The 20,303-nt window shown below is 46.3% G+C and overlaps 1 protein-coding gene across 4 annotated transcripts in view; it reads left to right on the top strand.

Moving 5' to 3' along the window:
* SMC6 (structural maintenance of chromosomes 6) overlaps positions 1-20,303 on the top strand; it is a 141,859-nt gene that overhangs the window by 569 nt on the left and 120,987 nt on the right. For all 4 annotated transcript variants that reach the window (XM_056564246.1, XM_056564247.1, XM_056564243.1 and 1 more), the window contains exons 2-4: positions 3,703-3,848; positions 7,054-7,171; positions 17,069-17,174. In XM_056564246.1, the coding sequence (XP_056420221.1) occupies positions 3,735-3,848; positions 7,054-7,171; positions 17,069-17,174 (338 nt within the window). In that variant the 5' untranslated portion in view covers positions 3,703-3,734. The remainder of the gene's footprint in view (positions 1-3,702; positions 3,849-7,053; positions 7,172-17,068; positions 17,175-20,303) is intronic.

The following is a 20,303-nucleotide window of genomic DNA, read 5'->3' as shown; positions in this document are numbered from 1 at the left end:
TAGTGATATCTACTTCATTGCTCCAATCATAAACTTATATGGAAACTGTTTTTGCTACTTTACTCTACCACCACTGCTTGCTGTCAGCGAATGAATAACATTACAGCTATATCCAAGCTGTGCCTTGCTGCCGTGGTTCCATTCACTGACAATCAGAGGTCTAGAAAAACTGGAAAACCAAATCCTACTGGAAGATTTCGGATTTAGATGATAGTGTATCTGTGTTTCCCCAACCAGGGTGCCTCCAGCTGTTGCAAAACTACAACTCCTTGTATGCCCGGACAGCCTTAGGCAGTGTCTGCGGGAGCAGAGCAGTGAAGTCAGTAGTGCGTACTGGGAGTTGTAGTTTTGCAATATCTGGAGGTCCACAGTTTGGAGACCACTATTATAGGGTAAAACTAGCTGATCAGTGGGGGGGGGTTTGACTTCTGAGACCCCCCCCCCCACCAATCCCAAAAACAGAGTCGGCGCTCATGGCCAACATTGCTGTATGAGTGAAGTGGCTGCGGAGCGTGGGGGCTGTTGATCTGTTAAGTTGGGAGACAAGGGACCTCCCTACCAGTAGTCCCCCAATACCAGTAGTCACCCAACTGTGGCCCTCCAGCTGTTGCAAAACTACATCTCCCAGCATGTCCGGACAGCCAACGGCTGTCCGGACATGCTGGGAGTTGTAGTTTTGCAATGTCTTATAGGGTACCTCTCATCCCAAAAACTTTTGATATGTTATAGATTAATGTATGCAGAATAACTTTACAATTGCATGTTATTAAAAAATATGCTTCTTTCTATTTAATTTTCCACTTTGAAGAAATGACCACTAGGGGTCTCCCTACCAGTCCTGGCAGCAAGCATTTCAGACTCATGCTGGAGTCTTAAACACTATGAGCTGCCAGTCTGCTTTGTTCACAGCCTGTTTGGCTGTGAACAAAGCAGGCTGGCAGCTCTGAGTGTTTAGGACTCCAGCATGAGTCAGAAATGCTTGCTGACAGGACTGATCGGGAAAAATACAATAGAAAGAAGCATATTTTTCATTAACATGCTATTGGAAAGTTATTCAACATTCATTAATCTAAAATATATCAAAAGTTTATTTGATGAGAGGTACCCTTTAAGGTGCACAGTTTAGAGACCACTGTCCTATCCTGTGCCTTTGTATGAAATGCTTGACCATCTGATTGTTGAGCTCCACCAGAGGGCGCTATTGCTGCTGATACACATAGGGGGAGATTTATCAAAACCTGTCCAGAGGAAAAGCTGCTGAGTTGCCCATAGCAACCAATCAGATCGCTTCTTTCACATTTGAAAATGCCTCTGAAAAATGAAATCGATCTGATTGGTTGCTATGGGCAACTCAGCAACTTTTCCTCTGGGCAGGTTTTGACAAATCTCCCCCCATAGGGGAAATTGAAATGTAGTGCAGTTGCCCATAGCAACCAATCGATTCCTTCTGTCAGTTTTCAGAGACCTTTTTAATCCCTTAAAGGGGTACTCCACTGGAAAACCTTTTATTCTTAAATCAACTGGTGCCAGGAAGTTAAACAGATTTGTAAATTACTTCTATTAAAAAAAAATCTTAATCCTTCCAGCACATATCAGCTGCCAATGATCCACTGGAAGTTGTTTTCTCTTTGCATTTCTTTTCTGTCTGACCACAGTGCTCTCTGCTGACACCTCTGTCCATTTTAGGAACTGTCCAGAGTAGGAGAAAATCCCCATAGCAAACCTATGCTGCTCTGGACAGTTCCTGACATGGAACGGTTGGTAGAAGCGCTGCACAACTGTGATCACGAAGAGAGGACTCGAGCAGCACAGGACAATAAAACTGTTATTGGTAAAATTGGGACAACGCGTTTCGGCATGCACTCAGGTCCATTTATGGTACCCAGGGTTTTCTGGGCTTGGTTCTGTAGAGCTGGCTGTGGAGGTCCTGTGGTTCTCTGTGCTACCCTCGCTTCCTGCCCGCTTGGACACATACTGGTCCTGCTGTGTCCAGGCAGCATCACCTATGTCATGGACACACTTCCTTGATTGACAGCTGTGAGCGCAGGGCTCAGAGCTGGAGGAAAAATCCTCCCACTGTCAGCTTGTGTCCCGCTACTGTCAGTGAGGACAAGCTGGGAGTTGTAGTTTTGCTAATGCTAGAGGAGATGTGAACAGACAACATACTGAGGGAGGGGGCGGAGAATTGCACAGTGAGGCCACGCCCCCTCCCTTTGAGAGGAATTCAGACTAGTGAGCTAAATTAAGTGTCATAAAAAAAAAAAGATACTGGACACATAAAAATTGCATGTAAATGGTCAGGATTAGGTACTAAGTGATATATTTTAAAAAAAAAAAAAGTTTTTTTGTCGGATCTGACGGGTACACTTTAAGTAGTACAGTAATAGTAAAGCATGTCCACCTGCGTATCATTTAAATTGTATTGACCCACAGAATAAAGAAAACATGTCATAGCCGTAAAATGCAGTGTATAAAAACCAAAAGTTTCAAAATTGCATTTTTCTTTTAAATTTCCCCACAATTTTTTTTTTTCCCCTATTGGTTGTGCCGTACATTTATAGCAGAATAAAAGGTGTCATTACAAAGAACAATTGGTCTTGCAAAAAATTAAGCCCTCATGTGGGTCTATGGAGTGAAAAATAAAAAAAAGTTATGGATTTTAGATGGCGAGGAGGAAAAAACAAAAATGCAAAAATGAAACGGGCTTTGTGCTTAAAGGGGTGTAAAAAAAATATATATATATAACCAAAGAATAAGTTGGCCAGCACTATTGATTCCAAACTATTGTAAAGACCTGGCTTACAGGTGCAGGCTGCTGGGCTAAATATACAGCAACAAGAGAATACAGCAGCACACTGCTAGCACAAAGATATAGATAAAACATGAGTATACATGAGTATATAGATAGAACATGAAAAGCTATACAGCTGTAGTGCAATAAATGAAAATATGAAACTATGAAATTATGAGGTATACTCATGTTGTATCTATATGTTTGTGCTAGCAGTGTGCTGCTGTATTCTCCTGTTGCTATATATACATATATAATATATATATATATATATATATATATTTAGTATTATTATTGTGTGTGTATATGTATGTGTGTGTGTGTGTATATGTATATATATAATTTTTTTTATTTTTTTTTTTAAGTCGACTGGCTTCAGAAAGTTAAACAGATTTGTAAATTACTTCTGTTAAACATTTTTAATCCTTTCAGTACTTATTGGCAGCTGTATAATACAGAGGAAATTATTTTCTTTTTAGATTTATTTTTTGTGTTGTCCACAGTGCTCTCTGCTGACACCTCTGTCCGTGTCAGAAACTGTCCAGAGCAGGAGAAAATCCTCATGGCAAACATATGCTGCTTTGGACAGTTCCTGACATGGACAGAGGTGTCAGCAGACAGCACTCTGGTCAGACAGAAAAGGAATTCAAAGAATTCAGAATTTCCTCTGTAGTATACAGCTGCTAAAAAGTACTGGATGGATTATGATTTTTTGAATAGAAGTAATTTACAAATCTGTTTAACTTTCTGGCACCAGTTCATTTATAAAAATGTTTTCCAACGGAGTACCCCTTTTAAGGCCCAAATGAGGAGTTAAAAATCAAAGAAGAAATCTGATTGGTTTGCTATGGGCAACTGCACCACTCTTCTGCTACACAGGTTTTGAGAACTCTTTTGTGCTCTCCTTGCAGATCTTTGAGCCGTCCTTATTTCTTGATGAGTAATGGGTAAAAGAAAGGAATCGAGTCCGCTGAGCACCCCCGGAAATGGCAAGAGAGCGCGAGCCGACGACGGGCAGGAAGCCAGGAGATCCTGTGTGAATGGCGGCTCCCAGTCAGTGAGTACCGGGCTTTGCATTCCTTGTGTTGGGCAGTGCAGTGCAGTGCAGGTTATACCGTATATCATTGTTTCCCAACCAGGGTGCCTCCAGCTGTTGCAAAACTACAACTCCCATCATGCCCGGACAGCCAACGGCTGTCCGGGCATGCTGGGTGTTGTAGTTTTGCAACAGCTGGAGGCACCCTGGTTGGGAAACACTGCCGTATATAAATGTGACTTCTCTCGTATCATCTGCCCAGACAGACGTAGTGAATTACACCTTGTCTGGATGTTTTGCACAGCACGCTATATTTTAAAGGAAAACTGTCAGCTTACTCCCCCCCACCCCACACTAACCAGCGGTACTGGCTGATCAGTTTGATGCCTACCGCGCCCGGATCCGCCACGCCATTTGTCCGAAATCTTCATTTTTCTGTATATGCTTATTAGGGGCTAACTGGCACAGGCAGCGTTAACTGGCACTCTGACGTCAGCGCCGCTATTGCGCAGCACCGCCCAGCTCATCAATATTCCTCCCCTCCCTCCGCCTCTCCGTCTTCTCCCCGCTCTAGAATGAAGAGGGAGGGGAGGAATATTGATGAGCTGGGTGGTGCGGCGGAATAGCGCCGCTGACTTCAGAGTGCCGGTTAACGCTGCCTGTGCCAGTTAGCACCTAATTAGCATATAAAGAAAAACAAAGATTTTGGCCGAATGACGGGGCGGATCCAGGCGCGGTAAGCATCAAACTGATCAGCGTCCCCCGCACTGGTTAGTGGGGAGGGGAGCAAGCTGACAGTTTTCCTTTAAAGATCATGATAGTAACATAGTTCATAAGGTTGAAAAAAGACCAGTCCATAAAGTTCAACCTATATCCCTAAGGAGTCCCTACTGAGTTAATCCAGAGGAAGGAAAAAAAAAAAAAATCATACTAGAGGTAAAAATTCCTTCCCGACTCCAAATATGGCATCAGAATAAATCCCTGGATCAACATTCTGTCCCTATAATTCTAATATACATAACCAGCAATGTTATTATTCTCCAAAAATGGATCCAGACCCATTTTTGAGCTCATACCTTTCTTTATGCCAGTGTTTCCAATCCAGGAGGACTCCTGCTGTTGCAAAATGACAACTTTCAGCATACATGTCCCGACGTGCTGGGAGTTGTAGTTTTGCATCAGCTGGAGGCACCCTGGTTGGGAAATACTGCTCTCAATTCTTTTTTAGGGTATATACAACTTATAGAGGGTTGGACACAGTGGTGTCAGTATTGAGAGTGCGGATGTGCCCAGATCCAGTAGGGTCTCTCTTTTCTATAGGGGGAGACCAGTATTTTGAGGCTATGTTTACACGATGAAACTTCCGTGTGGAATTCCGCAGCTACAGAGTCCCATTGATTTCAATGGGATTCTGCTGCTCTGTGCACACCACAGAATTTCTGCGGCAGATTTTTCCACCGTGGAAATCCCGATTTCGGAGTCCGTAGAAAGAATAAGCATGTCTATTCTTTCAAATCTACTAGTGCCAGAAAGTTATACAGATTTGCAAATAACTTCAATTTTAGTATTTAGTCCTTCCAGTACTTATCAGCTGCTGTATGCTCCAGGGGAAGTTGAGTTGTTCTTTTCTGTCTGACCACAATGCTCTCTGCTGACACCTCTGTCCGTGTCAGGAACTGTCCAGAGCAGGAACAATATCCCATAGCAAACCTCTCCTGCTCTGGACAGTTCCTGACATGAACTGAAGTGGCAGCAGAGAGCACTTGTTTGGGACCCTCATCCATTGGCCGGTGGATAGTTTATCATTAAAGGGGTACTCCACTGAATTGTTTATTTTTTTTTTTTTTAAAATCAACTGATTGCAACGGAATGGTATTGTATGGGTATGTTGGGGGACACTCTGGGTGCCTTACGCTTACCTTCCTAAGAGTCAATTGTATGCCATCGTTCTCGGACATTGTGACAACGAATGTGAATCTTAATGGAGGGTACTACATGATGGCCTATATGAATCTTCCTGTATACTTAACGCAATTGCGTGAACGACTTCTGTATCCTGAGGCCCGCCACACCTTCCGGATTGCTTCTTATCTCAGGGACTGTTTATCGATGGAGAAGTGGCGAGCCTCGGAGAGGACTTTTCAATGACTGGATGGGCTGAGCTATATGAGCAAATAATTGTTCTTCTTTTCTTTTCTCTTTTTACACAAAAAAAAAAAAAAGTTTTCCTCTTCTTACTCCTTTGCAAGGAGTATATTTCATGATCTCTGTTTATTATGTATAACTGAAATAAAATGTGTTTAAAAAAAAAAATCAACTGATTGCGGAAAATTAAACAGATTTGTAAATTACTTCTATATAAAGATCTTAAAGGGTTACTCCTCTCCCCAGCGTCCGGAACTCAATGTTTAGCATCATGCTGGGGAGCGGAGTAACCCTTTTAATCCTTCCAGTACTTTTCAACTGCTGTTATGAGCCATAGGAAGTTCTTTTCTTTTTGAATTTCCTTTCTGCCTGACCACAGTGCTCTCTGCTGACATCTCTGTCCATTTTAGGAACTGTCTAGAGCAGGAGCAAATCCCCATAGAAAACCTATTCTGCTTTGGACAGTTCCTGATATGGACAGAGGTGTCAGCTGAGAGCACTGTGGTCAGGCAGAAAGTATTCAAATTCAAAAAGAAAAGAACTTCCTGTGGATCATAACAGCAGCTGAGAAGTACTGGAAGGATTAAGATTTTTATATGGAAGTAATTAACAAATCTGTTTAACTTTCCGCCACCAGTTGATTTAACTTTTTTTTTTTTTTTTTTCTTCTCTCCAGTGCAGTACCCCTTTAACTCTCCTTACTCTGCCCCAGTCACCCTTTTGGCTATTCAGTTGTACGAATGCCATTTAATACTGCAGCGGCGTCTATGGCCGTTGGCAGCTTCCCTGGCAAAACTAACTTTTCACCAGAGCAGGATCCATGTTGGTTGATCAGCAGCTTTTTATTATAAAATGTCAGTGGTCTCCAAATTGCGGCCCTCCAGCTGTTGCAAAACTACAAATCCTAGCATAACACTGTTTCCCCAACCACTGTGCCTACAGCTGTTGAAAAACTACAACTCCTAGCATGCCCGGACAGCCAACGGCTGTCCGGGCATGCTAGGTGTTGTGGTTTTGCAACAGCTGGAGGGCTGCAGTTTGGAGACCACTTCCCGTTGATGATTTCATCTTGTTTTACTAGAGTACGGCTGAAGTTGGGATCATCGAAAGCATTTCCTTGAAGAACTTCATGTGCCACGCGATGCTCGGGCCGTTCAACTTTGGACCAAACGTGAACTTTGTTGTGGGGAACAATGGAAGTAAGTGATGAAGACGAGAATAATTCTCCTCCAGGTTGTAATTAGAGATGAGTGAACTTACAGTAAATTCAATTCGTCACGAACTTCTCGGCTCGGCAGTTGATGGCTTTTCCTGCATAAATTAGTTCAGCTTTCAGGTGCTCCGGTGGGCTGGAAAAGGTGGATACAGACCTAGGAGACTCTTTCCTAGGACTGTATCCAACTTTTCCAGCCCACTGGAGCACCTGAAGGCTGAACTAATTTACGCAGGATAAGTCATCAACCACCGAGCCGAGAAGTTCGTGACGAATCAAATTTACTGTAAGTTTGCTCATCTCTAGTTGTAATAAACATTTTACCAATAAAATAACTCCTCTCCTGCTTTCTGCTTGACATTTGATGCCCGCATTGTACCTTTGCTCCCTGCTAGTACATTGACTTTCCAGACAGCACGCCCGCGGGACTGTTCTGCACTATGTAAATATTTGCTTATGTAATTAGTGAATCTGTTTTGATTTATCCCTCGTGCTTTGCTTTCTGAGAGCGGAAACAATTGAAAGCAAAGCGTTAACCACTATTGTTCTCCGTGACCCAAACTGTCAGACTCCTTGTTAATACTTTTTTTTTTTTTTATTAATCAACTGGTGCCAGAAAGTTAAAAAGATTTGTAAATTAATTTTATTAAAAAAAATCTTAAAGGGGACCTTTCATCAAAAAAAACTTTTGATATATTATAGATTAAAGTATGCAGAATAACTTTACAATAGCATGTTATTAAAAAATATGATTCTTTCTATTTAATTTTCCACTTTGAAAAAAGTACCACTAGAGGTCTCCCTTCCAGTCCTTTTTTTTTTATAGATTTCAGACTCATGCTGGAGTCCTAAATCTCAGACTGTAGCCGGGACACAGACAAACTCCCTGACAGGGAGCAGTGCTGAGTTTGTCTGTGTCCCGGCTGCAGTCTGAGATTTAGGACTCCAGCATGAGTCTGAAATCTATAAAAAATAAATAAAATAAAAAAGGACTGGTAGGGAGAACTCTAGTGGTCATTTTTCAAAGTGGAAAATTAAATAGAAAGAAACATATTTTTTAATAACATGCTATTGGAAAGTTATTCTGCATACATTAATCTATAATATATCAAAAGTTTTTTTTTGATGAAAGTTACCCTTTAATCCTTCCAGTACTGATCAGCTGCTGTATAATCCATAGGAAATTCTTTTCTTTCTGTCTGACCACAGTGCTCTCTGCTGACACCTCTGTCCATGTCAGGAACTATTCGGAGTAGGAGAGGTTTGCTATGAGGATTTAGTGTGGGTGAACGGGTGACCGTATTCCTTTTAAAGGGGGATTCCATTGTACCGTTTCCTCTGACTTTTCCCAGCATTCCATGTGGCTAGAAACAATGGGCCTCCTTTACTAGGGCTTTTCTGAGTAGGTTGTGTATGGTTTTTGTGTCCCATGTGTCGTGTGCTAGAATCTGTGGTGGTGGTGGGGGGGGGGGGAACCCTGCTGACTCTGTTTTACTCTGAAAACCCGAAAAGGGGAGTGGCAGCCAGGGAAAAGGGGCATGTCTCCAAATTTTACAGGGAAAAAAACCTTCATATTTCCTAATGTTCCCACATTAAATGTAGTGGATTTGAGCTCTGGAAAACCTGGTAGCTCAGAGCATGTGTAAAACAACAACAAAAAATGTAGGTAAAAACGCTTAGTTAGTAAATACAGTGTAAATGAGTAAATACAGTGGAATATGGGAAAAATAAACCACAAAGAAAACTACACTGCACTCTTAGTAAAAAAAAAAAAAAAAAAGCCTAATATGTCATATGGTCTCAAGCCCCCCTTGAGACCATATGACATATTAGGCCTTTTTTTTTTTTTTTACTAAGAGTGCAGTGTAGTTTTCTTTGTGGTTTATTTTTCCCATATTCCACTGTATTTACTCATTTACACTGTATTTACTAACTAAGCGTTTTATGCTTAGGGTGGCTATGCTGCAGTGTTCTGCTCACCGAGTATTTCAACCCACACTTGACCTATTCAGTCAATTTAAAGGGGTATTCCAGAATTTTGTTTTCTTCAGCCTTTTTGCCCGTGGTGTTAAGTTATAACACTGTGTAATAGTCTTCTATTACCTCTGTGCGCCGCTTTGTCCTGGGTGTGGGTCTTGTGTATGAAACAGAAGTGCTGTAAGGCTAGTCTTTTTATTTTACTGTTGTCCTTTCCCAGCATTTCATGCGGCCAGAGACAACATGTCATAAGTCACATGGTCTCCAGGGGGGTGTGATTAGGCTGCATTAGGTGGGAGGATAACAATACTTTAGTAAATCCCTTTAAAGCAGTGGTTTCAAACTGTGGCCCTCCAGATGTTTTAAAACTTCAACTCCCAGCATGCCCGGATAGCCGTTGGCTGTCTGGGCATGCTGGGAGTTGAACTTTTAAAACATCTGGAGGGCCACAGTTTGAAACCACTGCTTTCAAGTGTACCTGTCTAACAAGAACTTTTGATATAATGTAGATAATACCATTATATGTATATTTGTAATATATATTGATTAAAAATTGTGTATATTTTTGGGTGAAAAAATGCTGTCTCTGCAGCTATTGCCTGTGTGTCTCTATGAGGAGACAAAATACAGGAAGTGATGGCAGGACAAGCAGGGCTCTGTGCAGTCTCCTGGCTTGTCAATCATCTGCTGTGTGAGCCGGGAACATGTTATAGAGCCTCAGTGCACAGAGCCCTGCTTGTCCTCGGTGCACAGAGCCCTGCTTGTCCTCGGTGCACAGAGCCCTGCTTGTCCTCGGTGCACAGAGCCCTGCTTGTCCTCGGTGCACAGAGCCCTGCTTGTCCTCGGTGCACAGAGCCCTGCTTGTCCTCGGTGCACAGAGCCCTGCTTGTCCTCGGTGCACAGAGCCCTGCTTGTCCTCTGTGCACAGAGCCTTGCTTGTCCTCTGTGCACAGAGCCTTGCTTGTCCTGGGTGCCCAGAGCCCTGCTTGTTCTGGGTGCCCAGAGCCCTGCTTGTCCTGGGTGCCCAGAGCCCTGCTTGTCCTGGGTGCCCAGAGCCCTGCTTGTCCTGGGTGCCCAGAGCCCTGCTTGTCCTGGGTGCCCAGAGCCCTGCTTGTCCTGCCATCACTTCCTGTATTCTTCTCATAGAGACACACAAACAATAGCTGTAGGGACAAAAATACACATTTTTTAACCAATGTATATTACAATTATACATATAATGGTATTATCTACATTATATAAAAGTTTTTGTTGATGACAGGTACACTTAAATTCTTCTTTCCACCACCCACTGCAGCATAGCCTCTTCCCCCTGGAGACCATGGTAATTATGAAATATTGACTCTGTCAGCATGAAAAGTCTAGGAAAAGTCAGAAACAACAGTAAGATAAAGACTTGCCCTATAGCACGTCTGGGTGTTGGTCCCGTTTATGAAACTGGACAGAGCAGCGCTTGGAGGTACCAAAGTACAGCACTCGGGCTTGTCCATTGCTCCCATATAAATGAATACAGCGCTTGTTGTCTGCAGCATGCACTCTCTTCCCAGCAGTCGATCAGACACTTATCTCCTATGCTGTGGATAAGGGGGTAAAGTTGTTTTACAAAAAAAAGCCCCTTTTAAGAAGTCACTGGAATCCGTAGAAAGATCAGAAATTTTAATCAACTAATAATGGTCGCTCTTCATTGGGGGACACAGATACTGATGGGTATATGCTCTTGCCACTGGGAGGCGCTGACACTAGGAAAAAAGTTGGCTCCTCCCTGGCAGGCTATACCCGCCCACTGGAAGTGAGGTAATTAGTTTTAGCTAGAGTCAGTAGGAGGCAGACACAGATCTGGTGCTCTCCAGACCTGGTCTTTTTTTTATTATTTTCTAGTAAGGGCTGTTTAGTTAGATTTCTTTTTTTCCTCCATTTGGTTTCTCATTTTCAGGTGGGGGTTCAGGAGCATGGTGCTACCTGTTCTCCCCCCCCCCCCATATGTGACAAAGGGGCACAGACATTAGAGTATGTACTGTTAACCCCTTCTCGCCAATGGCCAGCGCCTGGAGGTTGTACCCTGGGTCCGGGTCCCCCACTACCCCTGCTCGCCCCGCTATCTTAGCCTGGTATGATGCAGCGTGGCCGTAAACTGGTTGAAGCAGTCTGGGTGAGTATATGAAGACCGTGGGTGAGTATATCATCCCCTCCACCCGCCCGCCCATCAGTGGACTCACTGTTACAACAGCCATTTCTGTCTCAGGGCAGCCGCCGGCTTTTGCAGCGGCTCCCTGTACTTTCTGCGGCCGCTGACTTTCTTCAGCTGGTCGGATTTCCTCCGGCGCTTGATGGCCAGCGGGACCCATAATGACTCCCTGGTTCAGGACCATTTCTCCTTAAGCTCAGCGGAAGCCTGTCTAGCTGGGCACCGCTGTCACCCCGCCCCCACTGACCTGGGAGCGGCAAGCGCTCCATCACTGCTCCTGTTTAGTTCATGGCTCCCTTCTCTCACAGTCGCTGCTGGCTGTACACAGCTGCTGGCTTAGTGCAGCAGTGCGACGACTTGCCGGGGCGCGCGATTTAATGCTTTGGCACAGGTAGTGCTTGTTGCAGCGTGCGGATCCTTTCCACAGCTGCGACCCTCCGCTCCAACAGTGACGAGCATCGCTTTCCTGGAGGGTGGGTCCTTTTCCCAGTGTGTCTCATAGGACATCCGCAGTTCCTCTCTTCTCCAGTCCTGACAGGCAAGGATCTGCGCAATTTCTCTATCGGCTCCATTGGGGGGCACAGACCGTGGGTGTATGCTGCTGTCTCTAGGAGGTGTGACACTATGGTAATAAAAAGTCGGCTCGTCCCAGCAGGATATACCCGCCTTCAGGCTCTGAGCTAATCAGTTTAAGCTTAGTGTCTGAAGGAGGTGGACATGGTCTGTATTTATCCAGACCAGGTCTTCTGATTTTTTTTGTTTTCCTAGTATAGGGACGTGCTAGTTTTTTATTCCTTTTTCTTTTCTGTTTTCAGGTGGGGACTCGGGGACCCTGGTTCCCTGTTTCCACATTTTCAGACATTGCGTATATCCGCTGTTCACCCCCCCTTTCGCAAACGGTCAGCACTTGGGTTGGTACCTCATGGGTCTGGGTCCCCCTTTTTACCTGCAGTGATGGGCCTGTTGCGGTCGAGGGGAATCTCAGTGATGCCCTATCTGGACGACCTTCTCATCAAGGCTCCAACCAGAGCCCAAACTTTGGAGAATCTGGACATCACTCTCCACACTCTGACTCTCTTCGGGTGGATGGTTAACTAGGACAAGTCAGTCCTCCGTCCTACCCAGTCTCTAACCTTCCTGGAACTTCAATTTGACACGGCCTCTGCCCGAATTTGTCTACCGCCGGACAAACGTCTGGCGCTCCGGTCGGGGGTCCGCTCCTTTCGGACCCAGGTATCTATCTCCATCCGCACTTGTATGGAGGTCCCAGGTCGGATGGTGGCAACTATGGAGGCTGTACCCTTTGCCCAGTTTCATTACCGCCCCCTTCAACCGGCGATTCTCTCCCAATGGAACAGGTCCCTCGATCGTCAGATTGTTCTCCCTCGCAGGGTCTGTCAGTCTCTGCTCTGGTGGCTCCGCTCCCCCCTTCTTCTCCAAGGGCGGTCGTTTCTTCCCTTACACTGGCCGGTTGTTACAACGGATGCTAGCCTGTCGAGCTGGGGCGGCGTGTTCAGGGATTGGACGGTTTAGGGACTCTGGTCCCCCCAGGAGGCCCTTCTTCTGATAAACATATTGGAATTATGGGCGATTCTTCTTTGTCTTCTTCATTGGGAGTCCAGTCTTCAGTCCCGTCCTGTCCGCGCTCAGTCAGACAACGCCACGGCCGTGGCGTACATAAATCGACAGGGCGGCACTCGCAGCTTGGCAGCCAAGGCAGAGGTGACCAAGATTCTCACTTGGGCGGAGAGCAAGGTTCCGGCCATTTCGGCGATGCTCAACTGGGAAGCGGACTTCCTCAGTCGGTCCTCACCCGACCCCGGCGAGTGGTCTCTTCATCCGGAGGTCTTCGCACAGCTCTGCGACCTCTGGGGCATTCCGGACGTGGACCTCTTCGCGTCCCGGCACAATCGGAAGATCCTTCCTTTTGTGTCCAAGTCCCAGGACCCTCAGGCCCTAGCCGTGGACGCCCTAGTGATTCCTTTGTGGGGGGGGTTTGCCCTTCCCTATCTGTTCCCTCCTCTTCCTCTCCTTCCCAGGGTGCTGAAGAAGCTCAAGGCAGAGGAAGTTCCCGCCATTCTGGTAGCTCCAGATTGGCCCGAAGGTCGTGGTACGCCGACTGTCAGGCTCCTGGACGACGCTCCACTGCGCCTTCCGCTCCACCCGGACCTGCTCTCTCAGGGTCCTCTTTGCCACCCCAATTTACAGTCGCTGCATTTGACGGCAATGCGGTTGAGACCGCTTCTCTTGGCGGGTTCATTTCCCAAGTCATTCACACCATGCTCAGGGCTCGTGAGCCCTCCTCCGCAAGAATTTACCACCGTACTTGGTGGTCTTATTTTCGTTGGTGTGAAGCTCAGGACTTCTCCCGCGTAACCTTCTCGGTTCCCCGTCTGGGAACTGGGTTTGTCTCTCAGTTCTCTTAAAGGTCAGGTTTCGGCCCTTGCTGTTCTTTTCCAGCAGTCCCTGGCTTCTAATTCTCATGTCCGGACCTTCCTTCAAGGAGTGGCGCACGCTGTTCCTTCTTATCGGTCAGCCTCTCCCCCCTTTGGGACTTGAATTTGGTTCTGAGTGCCCTCCAGGGTGCACCCTTTGAGCCCCTTAGAGAGGTATCTCTCCGCCTTTTTTCTTGGAAAGTGGTGTTTGTTGCTATCCCCTCCATCTGGAGGGTGTCGAAATTGGCAGCTCTTTCCTGCCGTTCTCCGTTTCTGGTGATCCACCAGGACAAGCTTGTTTTCCGGCCGGATCCTTCCTTTTTGCCTAAGGTGGTCTCGGCCGTTCATCTCAATGTGGACATTGTCCTCCCGTCCTTTTGTCCTGCGCCTTCTCATCCTAAGGAGCGCTTACTACACAAGCTGGATGTAGTTCGGGCTGTTCGGTCTTATCTCTCCATCACGTCTTCGTTTCGTCAGTGTGATTCCTTTTTCGTCCTTACGGAAGGTCGTCGCAAGGGACAACCTGCTTCCAAGGCCACCAATATAACATTTGTCTCACCTGGTCTCATTGACTGACTGGAAAATGCCCTCTAGTGGCTGTTAATGGTTTTTGTGATTTTTGTGGCTACCTCTGTGGCTGCTCAAAGCTATTACAGTTTTTTGCACGTAATATCTGTTTTTATCAGATTAATATCTGCTGGGTCCTTTTCTGGGACTGTATATGGGGTCTGCCTTTTTTTCCAGATAGCGCTATCGGCTAGGGATCGACCGATATGTTTTTTTTTTTTTTTTTAGAGCCGATACCGATAATCCGTGGAGGTCAGGGCCTATAGCCGATAACTTATACCTATATTCCTGTATAAGTTATCGGTTATTTATCCCCCCCACGACACCGCTGCAGATCATTGATTTAAAGCGGGCACTTTAAATCAATGAACTGCAGCGGCTTTTGCGGTGCCATAGGCCACCGCCGCCGCCACCCGCTTCTCTCCCCCTGCCTGTCCAGTGGTCCTCCTGAGTCCTATCACCGACACCACCGCCGCACCGCACCCCCCACCGCACCGCCCCGGCCCCATTGCCTCCCCTATCCCCGGTTTTATAATTACCTGTTCTCGGGGGCCCCGGCTCCACTCTACATCTGGGTCCGGTGGCGTCCTCCTGAGCTTTCACTGTGCGCACTGACGGTGATGTCACGTCACTCGTCATTGCACACAGCGTAACGCAGGACGCAGCAGGAGACAGAAGTAGCGTGGACCCCGGCCCCCGGGAACAGGTAATTATAAAACCGGGGATGGGGGAGGCAATGGGGCCGGGCGGTAGGGTGGGGGGTGCGACGCGGTGGGGAGGTCGGGGCATTATCGGATTATCGGCAAGGTAATTGCCGATACCGATAACGCCCAAAATCGTGAATATCGGCCAAACCGATAATCGGTCGATCCCTACTATCGGCACAATGTTTTTTTTTTTGCCCTATGCCTCTGCCATATCTAATTCTGCAGAGTTCTCACTCTGTGAGGGAGCATTGGCGGGCCGTTACATTCCGTGCCCGGTTTCCCCTTATGCTGCGTACCATGCCAGGTATACTGTGCCCACGGCTAGTCCTAGTCCCTCCCTATCTGGGCACGGCTCCGGTCCGGTGCCCTTCAGGGCTTTTGGGTTCCTGGCGGATGCCCAGGGCCTTTTCGGGGTTCTTCCTCCGACAGTCATCCATCGCATTTCGCGGTTGTTGGGTTTGCTCCCTCTACAGGTGGGGCACCTCCCATTGACTCGAGAGTCTCCATTTCCTTGTGGCCGTTCCGGTTTTCCGGGTTACTCCTTACTTTCCGTTTCCTCCTTCGGGGTCCATTTACTTCAGGGTTGGACGTCAAGTCTGTCTACCGGGTTGTTCCAGTCGGGCCATAACATCAATAGAACCCCATACAGAGGACCAACAGAAACCAGAGATCCAGGCAAGAAAATGCCAGGGAGAGCCGAAGGCGAGTCAGTCAAGGTAAAGACCAGACACTTCTGGAAAAGCAGTTGGGGCCTTATAAAGTGCTTGTAGCGCGAGACGGATCCGTAGCCCACGAACACTCCCCTACCTCGTCTCCCTGCACCTGGTTCCCTGGCGGAATGAAATAAACTTCATCTGAAGAGCAACAAAGAATGTGGTGAGTGCGCTTGGATTTTTTCTTGCTACCTGCATTATATACATATCTGCATTGCTACACGAGTTTAGCACCACCACTGCTCCACCGATCAGGCTTCCATTTAGCGTCCATAAAGGGAGACTCCAACAGGTGTATATGAGCTGTGACGGGTTGGCTTTTCTCTCTCCGGACTTCCTTTTCTCACCAGGTTCTCTTGTTTCGGTTGGTCCTCTGTATGGGGTTCTCTTATTGTTCCCTTTTCCTTTTTTGTTCCCAACTGGGCTCTCCCTCTGTCTGGTTCTGTGCTTCTTGGAGTTGGTTTCCTACCTCCTTCCAGGTTGGTTCAGCCCATCAGGTCTCTTCATCGCCCCTTTTTGTCTTTCTCTGTGGCCTGTTGGTTTAGAGTCTCTTCAAGGACTGTCCCTACCCTGGCGTCCTAGTCCATCTCCATGGACAGTGAGAACTGCAGGACGCTCAGTTCCAAAGCTTAGTTGCCTTTTTAGCCCAGGGTCTCGTCTGGGAGTCTTACGGCCGGCTGGGGTTCATTCTCCGGACTGACTCCATTCCTCTGGTGTTGTTCTTCCCTCCCCAGGGACTGCTTTGGTACATCCTATGGTCTCTGTGTTTCCCCAATGAAGAGCGACCAAGAAAAGGAGATTTTTTGTACTCGCCATAAAATCTTTCTCCGGGATTCCTTTCTAGGGTCCTTCGGACATATCTCTCGTTGGCTTCTCCTATTGCTTTGTGAAAACTGATTACCTCACTTCCAGTGGGCGGGTATATCCTTCCAGGGAGGAGCTTACTTTTTCTCCTAGTGTCAGCGCCTCCTAGTGGCAAGAGCATATACCAATCGTCTGTGTGTCCCCCAGTGAAGACTACGAGAGAGAGAGATTTTTTACGGTGAGTACAAAAAATCTCCTTTTTTACCACAAATCTATAAATTTGTTTCCTAACCAGGGTGCCTCCAGCTGTTGCAAAACTACAACCCCCAGCAAGCTCCTCCTGCTCTATAACTTGAGGCCGATAGCTTAGATTTCCAGGGTTATGGGTTCTCTTGCAAACTTGTAGACAATGTATTATTATTTTTCTTTTTTCATTCTATTGTTTTTGGTAAAACTTCAGAATTTAAATGTACGTATTTATTTATTTTTTAATAGGTGGTAAAAGTGCGGTTCTGACAGCTCTTATTGTGGGACTGGGTGGAAAAGCTGCCATCACAAACAGAGGGACGTCCATCAAGGGATTTGTGAAAGACGGACAGACGTAAGTGCCTGTGTGTCTTAAATTATTTGGAGGCTCGGTATGTACACCACTGGTATTGGGGTTACACCATACCTCAAAACAATTGTCTATGGGTGCTGAACAGCATTTCTGCACTTTTTAGGAAAAGACCACCCATGTGGAGCGGTGTTTCCCAACCAGGGTGCCTCTAGCTGTTGCAAAACTAAAACTCCCAGCATGCCCGGACACCCGAAGCCCTGGTTGGGAAACACTGATGTGGAGAGAGCAGTGTGTCAGTGGATACCGCTTCTCTTAGGCTGCTTTCACACTATAAAAATTCATCTGTTACAAACGTCCTTTAGTAAAGCCATGTTAAACGGCCATTAAACAATCCCATTTAAGTCTAAGGGATTTTTTTATTACCCGTTATGAACCGTTATAGCCCGTCATGAATAACGGATGTTATTTGTGACGGGGAAAATAACAAGACATGCACCAGGGATGTGGAATTCCTGACGCCCGGGACTAGCAGTTTTGGGCGCCGGGCAGGTGAATTTGTCCGGCCCTTAGCCCGGCTTCGGGCAAGCAGGGCCGGACCTGACAAGTGCGGTGGCGATCTGCAGTCTGTATGGAGCGGGCTGCCGACTCCTGCCCGCTCCATACTCTGCCGCCTCCGACAATAAAAAAACTGTATCCTCGGAAGCAGAGCAGAGGAGATGAGAAGCTGTGTATTTGTCTTCTCTCCCCTGCTCTGCAGACGTGCGGGGGGGAGATGAGGGGGCGTGGCTTCTTGCTCCCCGTGCAGACCTGCGTCCTCTGCCTTCACTCCCCCCAGCTGTAGATTCGGAGAGCTGGGGGGAGGAGGCGCGTCTGCACGGGGAGATGCATGCGGCGCTCTGCAGTATGTATGGAGCAGGCTCCGGATTCCTGCCCACTCCATACTCTGCAGACCCTCGGCTGTTCTCAGTAGCCGGGGCCGCCGCTAATAGCCAGCAAAGCTGACAGCGGCGTCTAAAGGGAGATGTGAATGCTTCCTGGTGGGCTAGTGGGGTGGATCGCCCCCCCCCCCCCCGCAGCGCGATTGCAGGGGGAGATCCACTATAGAGGTAGCCGGAGGACTTACCTCTGCTTCCTGCTGTCCCGCTTTGTCATTGATAGAGCCTGGCTGGACTAGGCTCTATCAATGGATCACAGAGCTCACAGATTCATAGAGTTCAATAGAATCTATTCATCTGTCTGAGGAATCTAATGATTCCTCATAAGTCTAATAAAGTGTAAAAAAAAATAAAAAATTTTTAATAGAAGTTTGAAAAACACATTAACCTAGTGGTCTTCAAACTGTGCCCCTCCAGATGTTACAAAACTACAATTCCCAGCATGCCAGGACAGCCGTTGGCTGTCCGGGCATGCTGGGAGTTGTAGTTTTGCAACATCTGGAGGGCCACAGTTTGAAGACCACTGCATTTACCCCTTCCATGTTAAAATTCAAATCACCCCCTTTTCCTATATAAAAACACGTAAACATAATAAAAATAAACCTATTTGGTATCGCTTAGTGCGTAATTGTACAACCTATTAAAATATAACATTATGTATCCCGTACGGTAAATGTAATAAAAATACCAAACCACAGATTTGCAATTTTTATAATATCCCATAAAAAAAAAGTTAAAAAGCGATTAAAAAGTCAGATCAATGCCAAAATGGTACCGATACAAAAAGCAGATTATGTCGCAAAACATGAGCCCTCATACAGCCTGGTATGCGGAAAAAAAATAAAGCTACAGGGGTTAAAAAATGGCAATTAAAAAAATTAGAAAACGTTCAGAATTAGTAAAACATGACGTTAACGATACAAATCTGGTATTACTGTAATCAGGCGCCTAAAGTATAAAACTAACATGTTACCTCAACCACAAGGTAAATGGCGCAGAAAAGAAAACCACCAAATCTGCTAAATTAACTTTTACTATTTCAATTTCACTTCCCCAAATATATATATATTTTTTGGTTCAGAGAATATGTTATTGAAAAATTAAAAGGTATCATTATAGTAGGTAGTTATGGCTATTTTAGTGCGAGGAGGAAAAAATGAGAGCGTAAAAGCGAAAATTGGCCCGGTCAAGTGGATCGTCATGAGGGACAAGTAGATTTTGCTCCATTTTAGTCCCGTGGACAAGTAGTTTTTTATAAAATTTCCACACCCCTGTGCACTCATTTTTTGCCCGTCACATGAAACGGGTAAATTAACGGCCGTTGAAGTCTATGACAAACGGATGAACCTTTATGTCATCCGTTTGCACCCGGTTTGTAATATCTGTTATTGCTTCAGAGCATGCTCAGAAGAGGTGACATCATCAGACTCCTGCAGTGCTGAGGGACTACTACTACTACTCCCATCATGGAACTGACTTGTTTCCATGATGGGAGTAGTAATTCTCTGGCTGCAGGAGTCTGCAGATAGCTGGGGAGGCTACATTCGTATTTGTACTACTACCCCCATCATGGAACAGAGTCTGTTCCATGATGGGGGTTGTAGTACAGGGGCTGAGGGATTGATCGCACTGGGTTTCACTTCTGAAGTTATTAAGCAGGGGAGTGGGCGGCATGGTCCGCAACCCTGCGATGTATAGTGTGTTTTAACTTTCATTTTTGCATCCACCATGGGGAGCCCTGAATGGTCAGTACTGAGGAGCCAATCAGGGTTCTCAGCGGGAGATTTAAAAATGAACATTGTGAGTAGCAGGGGGCCATATCTATATTAAAAGCGCCTTGGGGGGAAAGATACATAGCGCTACAGGGGGGACAGACATAAAGCCTATATATCTAGCCCCCCCAGTGCATTTATAATATGCCCCCTGCAGCGCATTAATAAAGATCTGATCTGCCCGCCGGCTGCTGGCACTATGCGCTGCTAATAAAAATACTTTTCATATCGCTTCAGGGGTATATGTATATGGAAGCGCTTTTTCTGCCCCCCGTGCATCTATATACATATGCCGCCACAGCGCTATGTATGAAAAGTATTTTTATCAGCAGCATCAAACCGGCAGATGCTGCTGCTAGAATGCTATTCACATATAGCGCTGCAGTGGCATAAGTATATAGATGCGCTGCGAGGGTACATTATACCTGTGCTGCGAGGGTACATTATACCTGCGCTGCGAGGGT

This window comes from Hyla sarda, chromosome 3, assembly GCF_029499605.1.
Source record: "Hyla sarda isolate aHylSar1 chromosome 3, aHylSar1.hap1, whole genome shotgun sequence".
Lineage (NCBI taxonomy): Eukaryota > Metazoa > Chordata > Amphibia > Anura > Hylidae > Hyla > Hyla sarda.
This window is presented reverse-complemented; position numbering and strand designations above follow the sequence as displayed.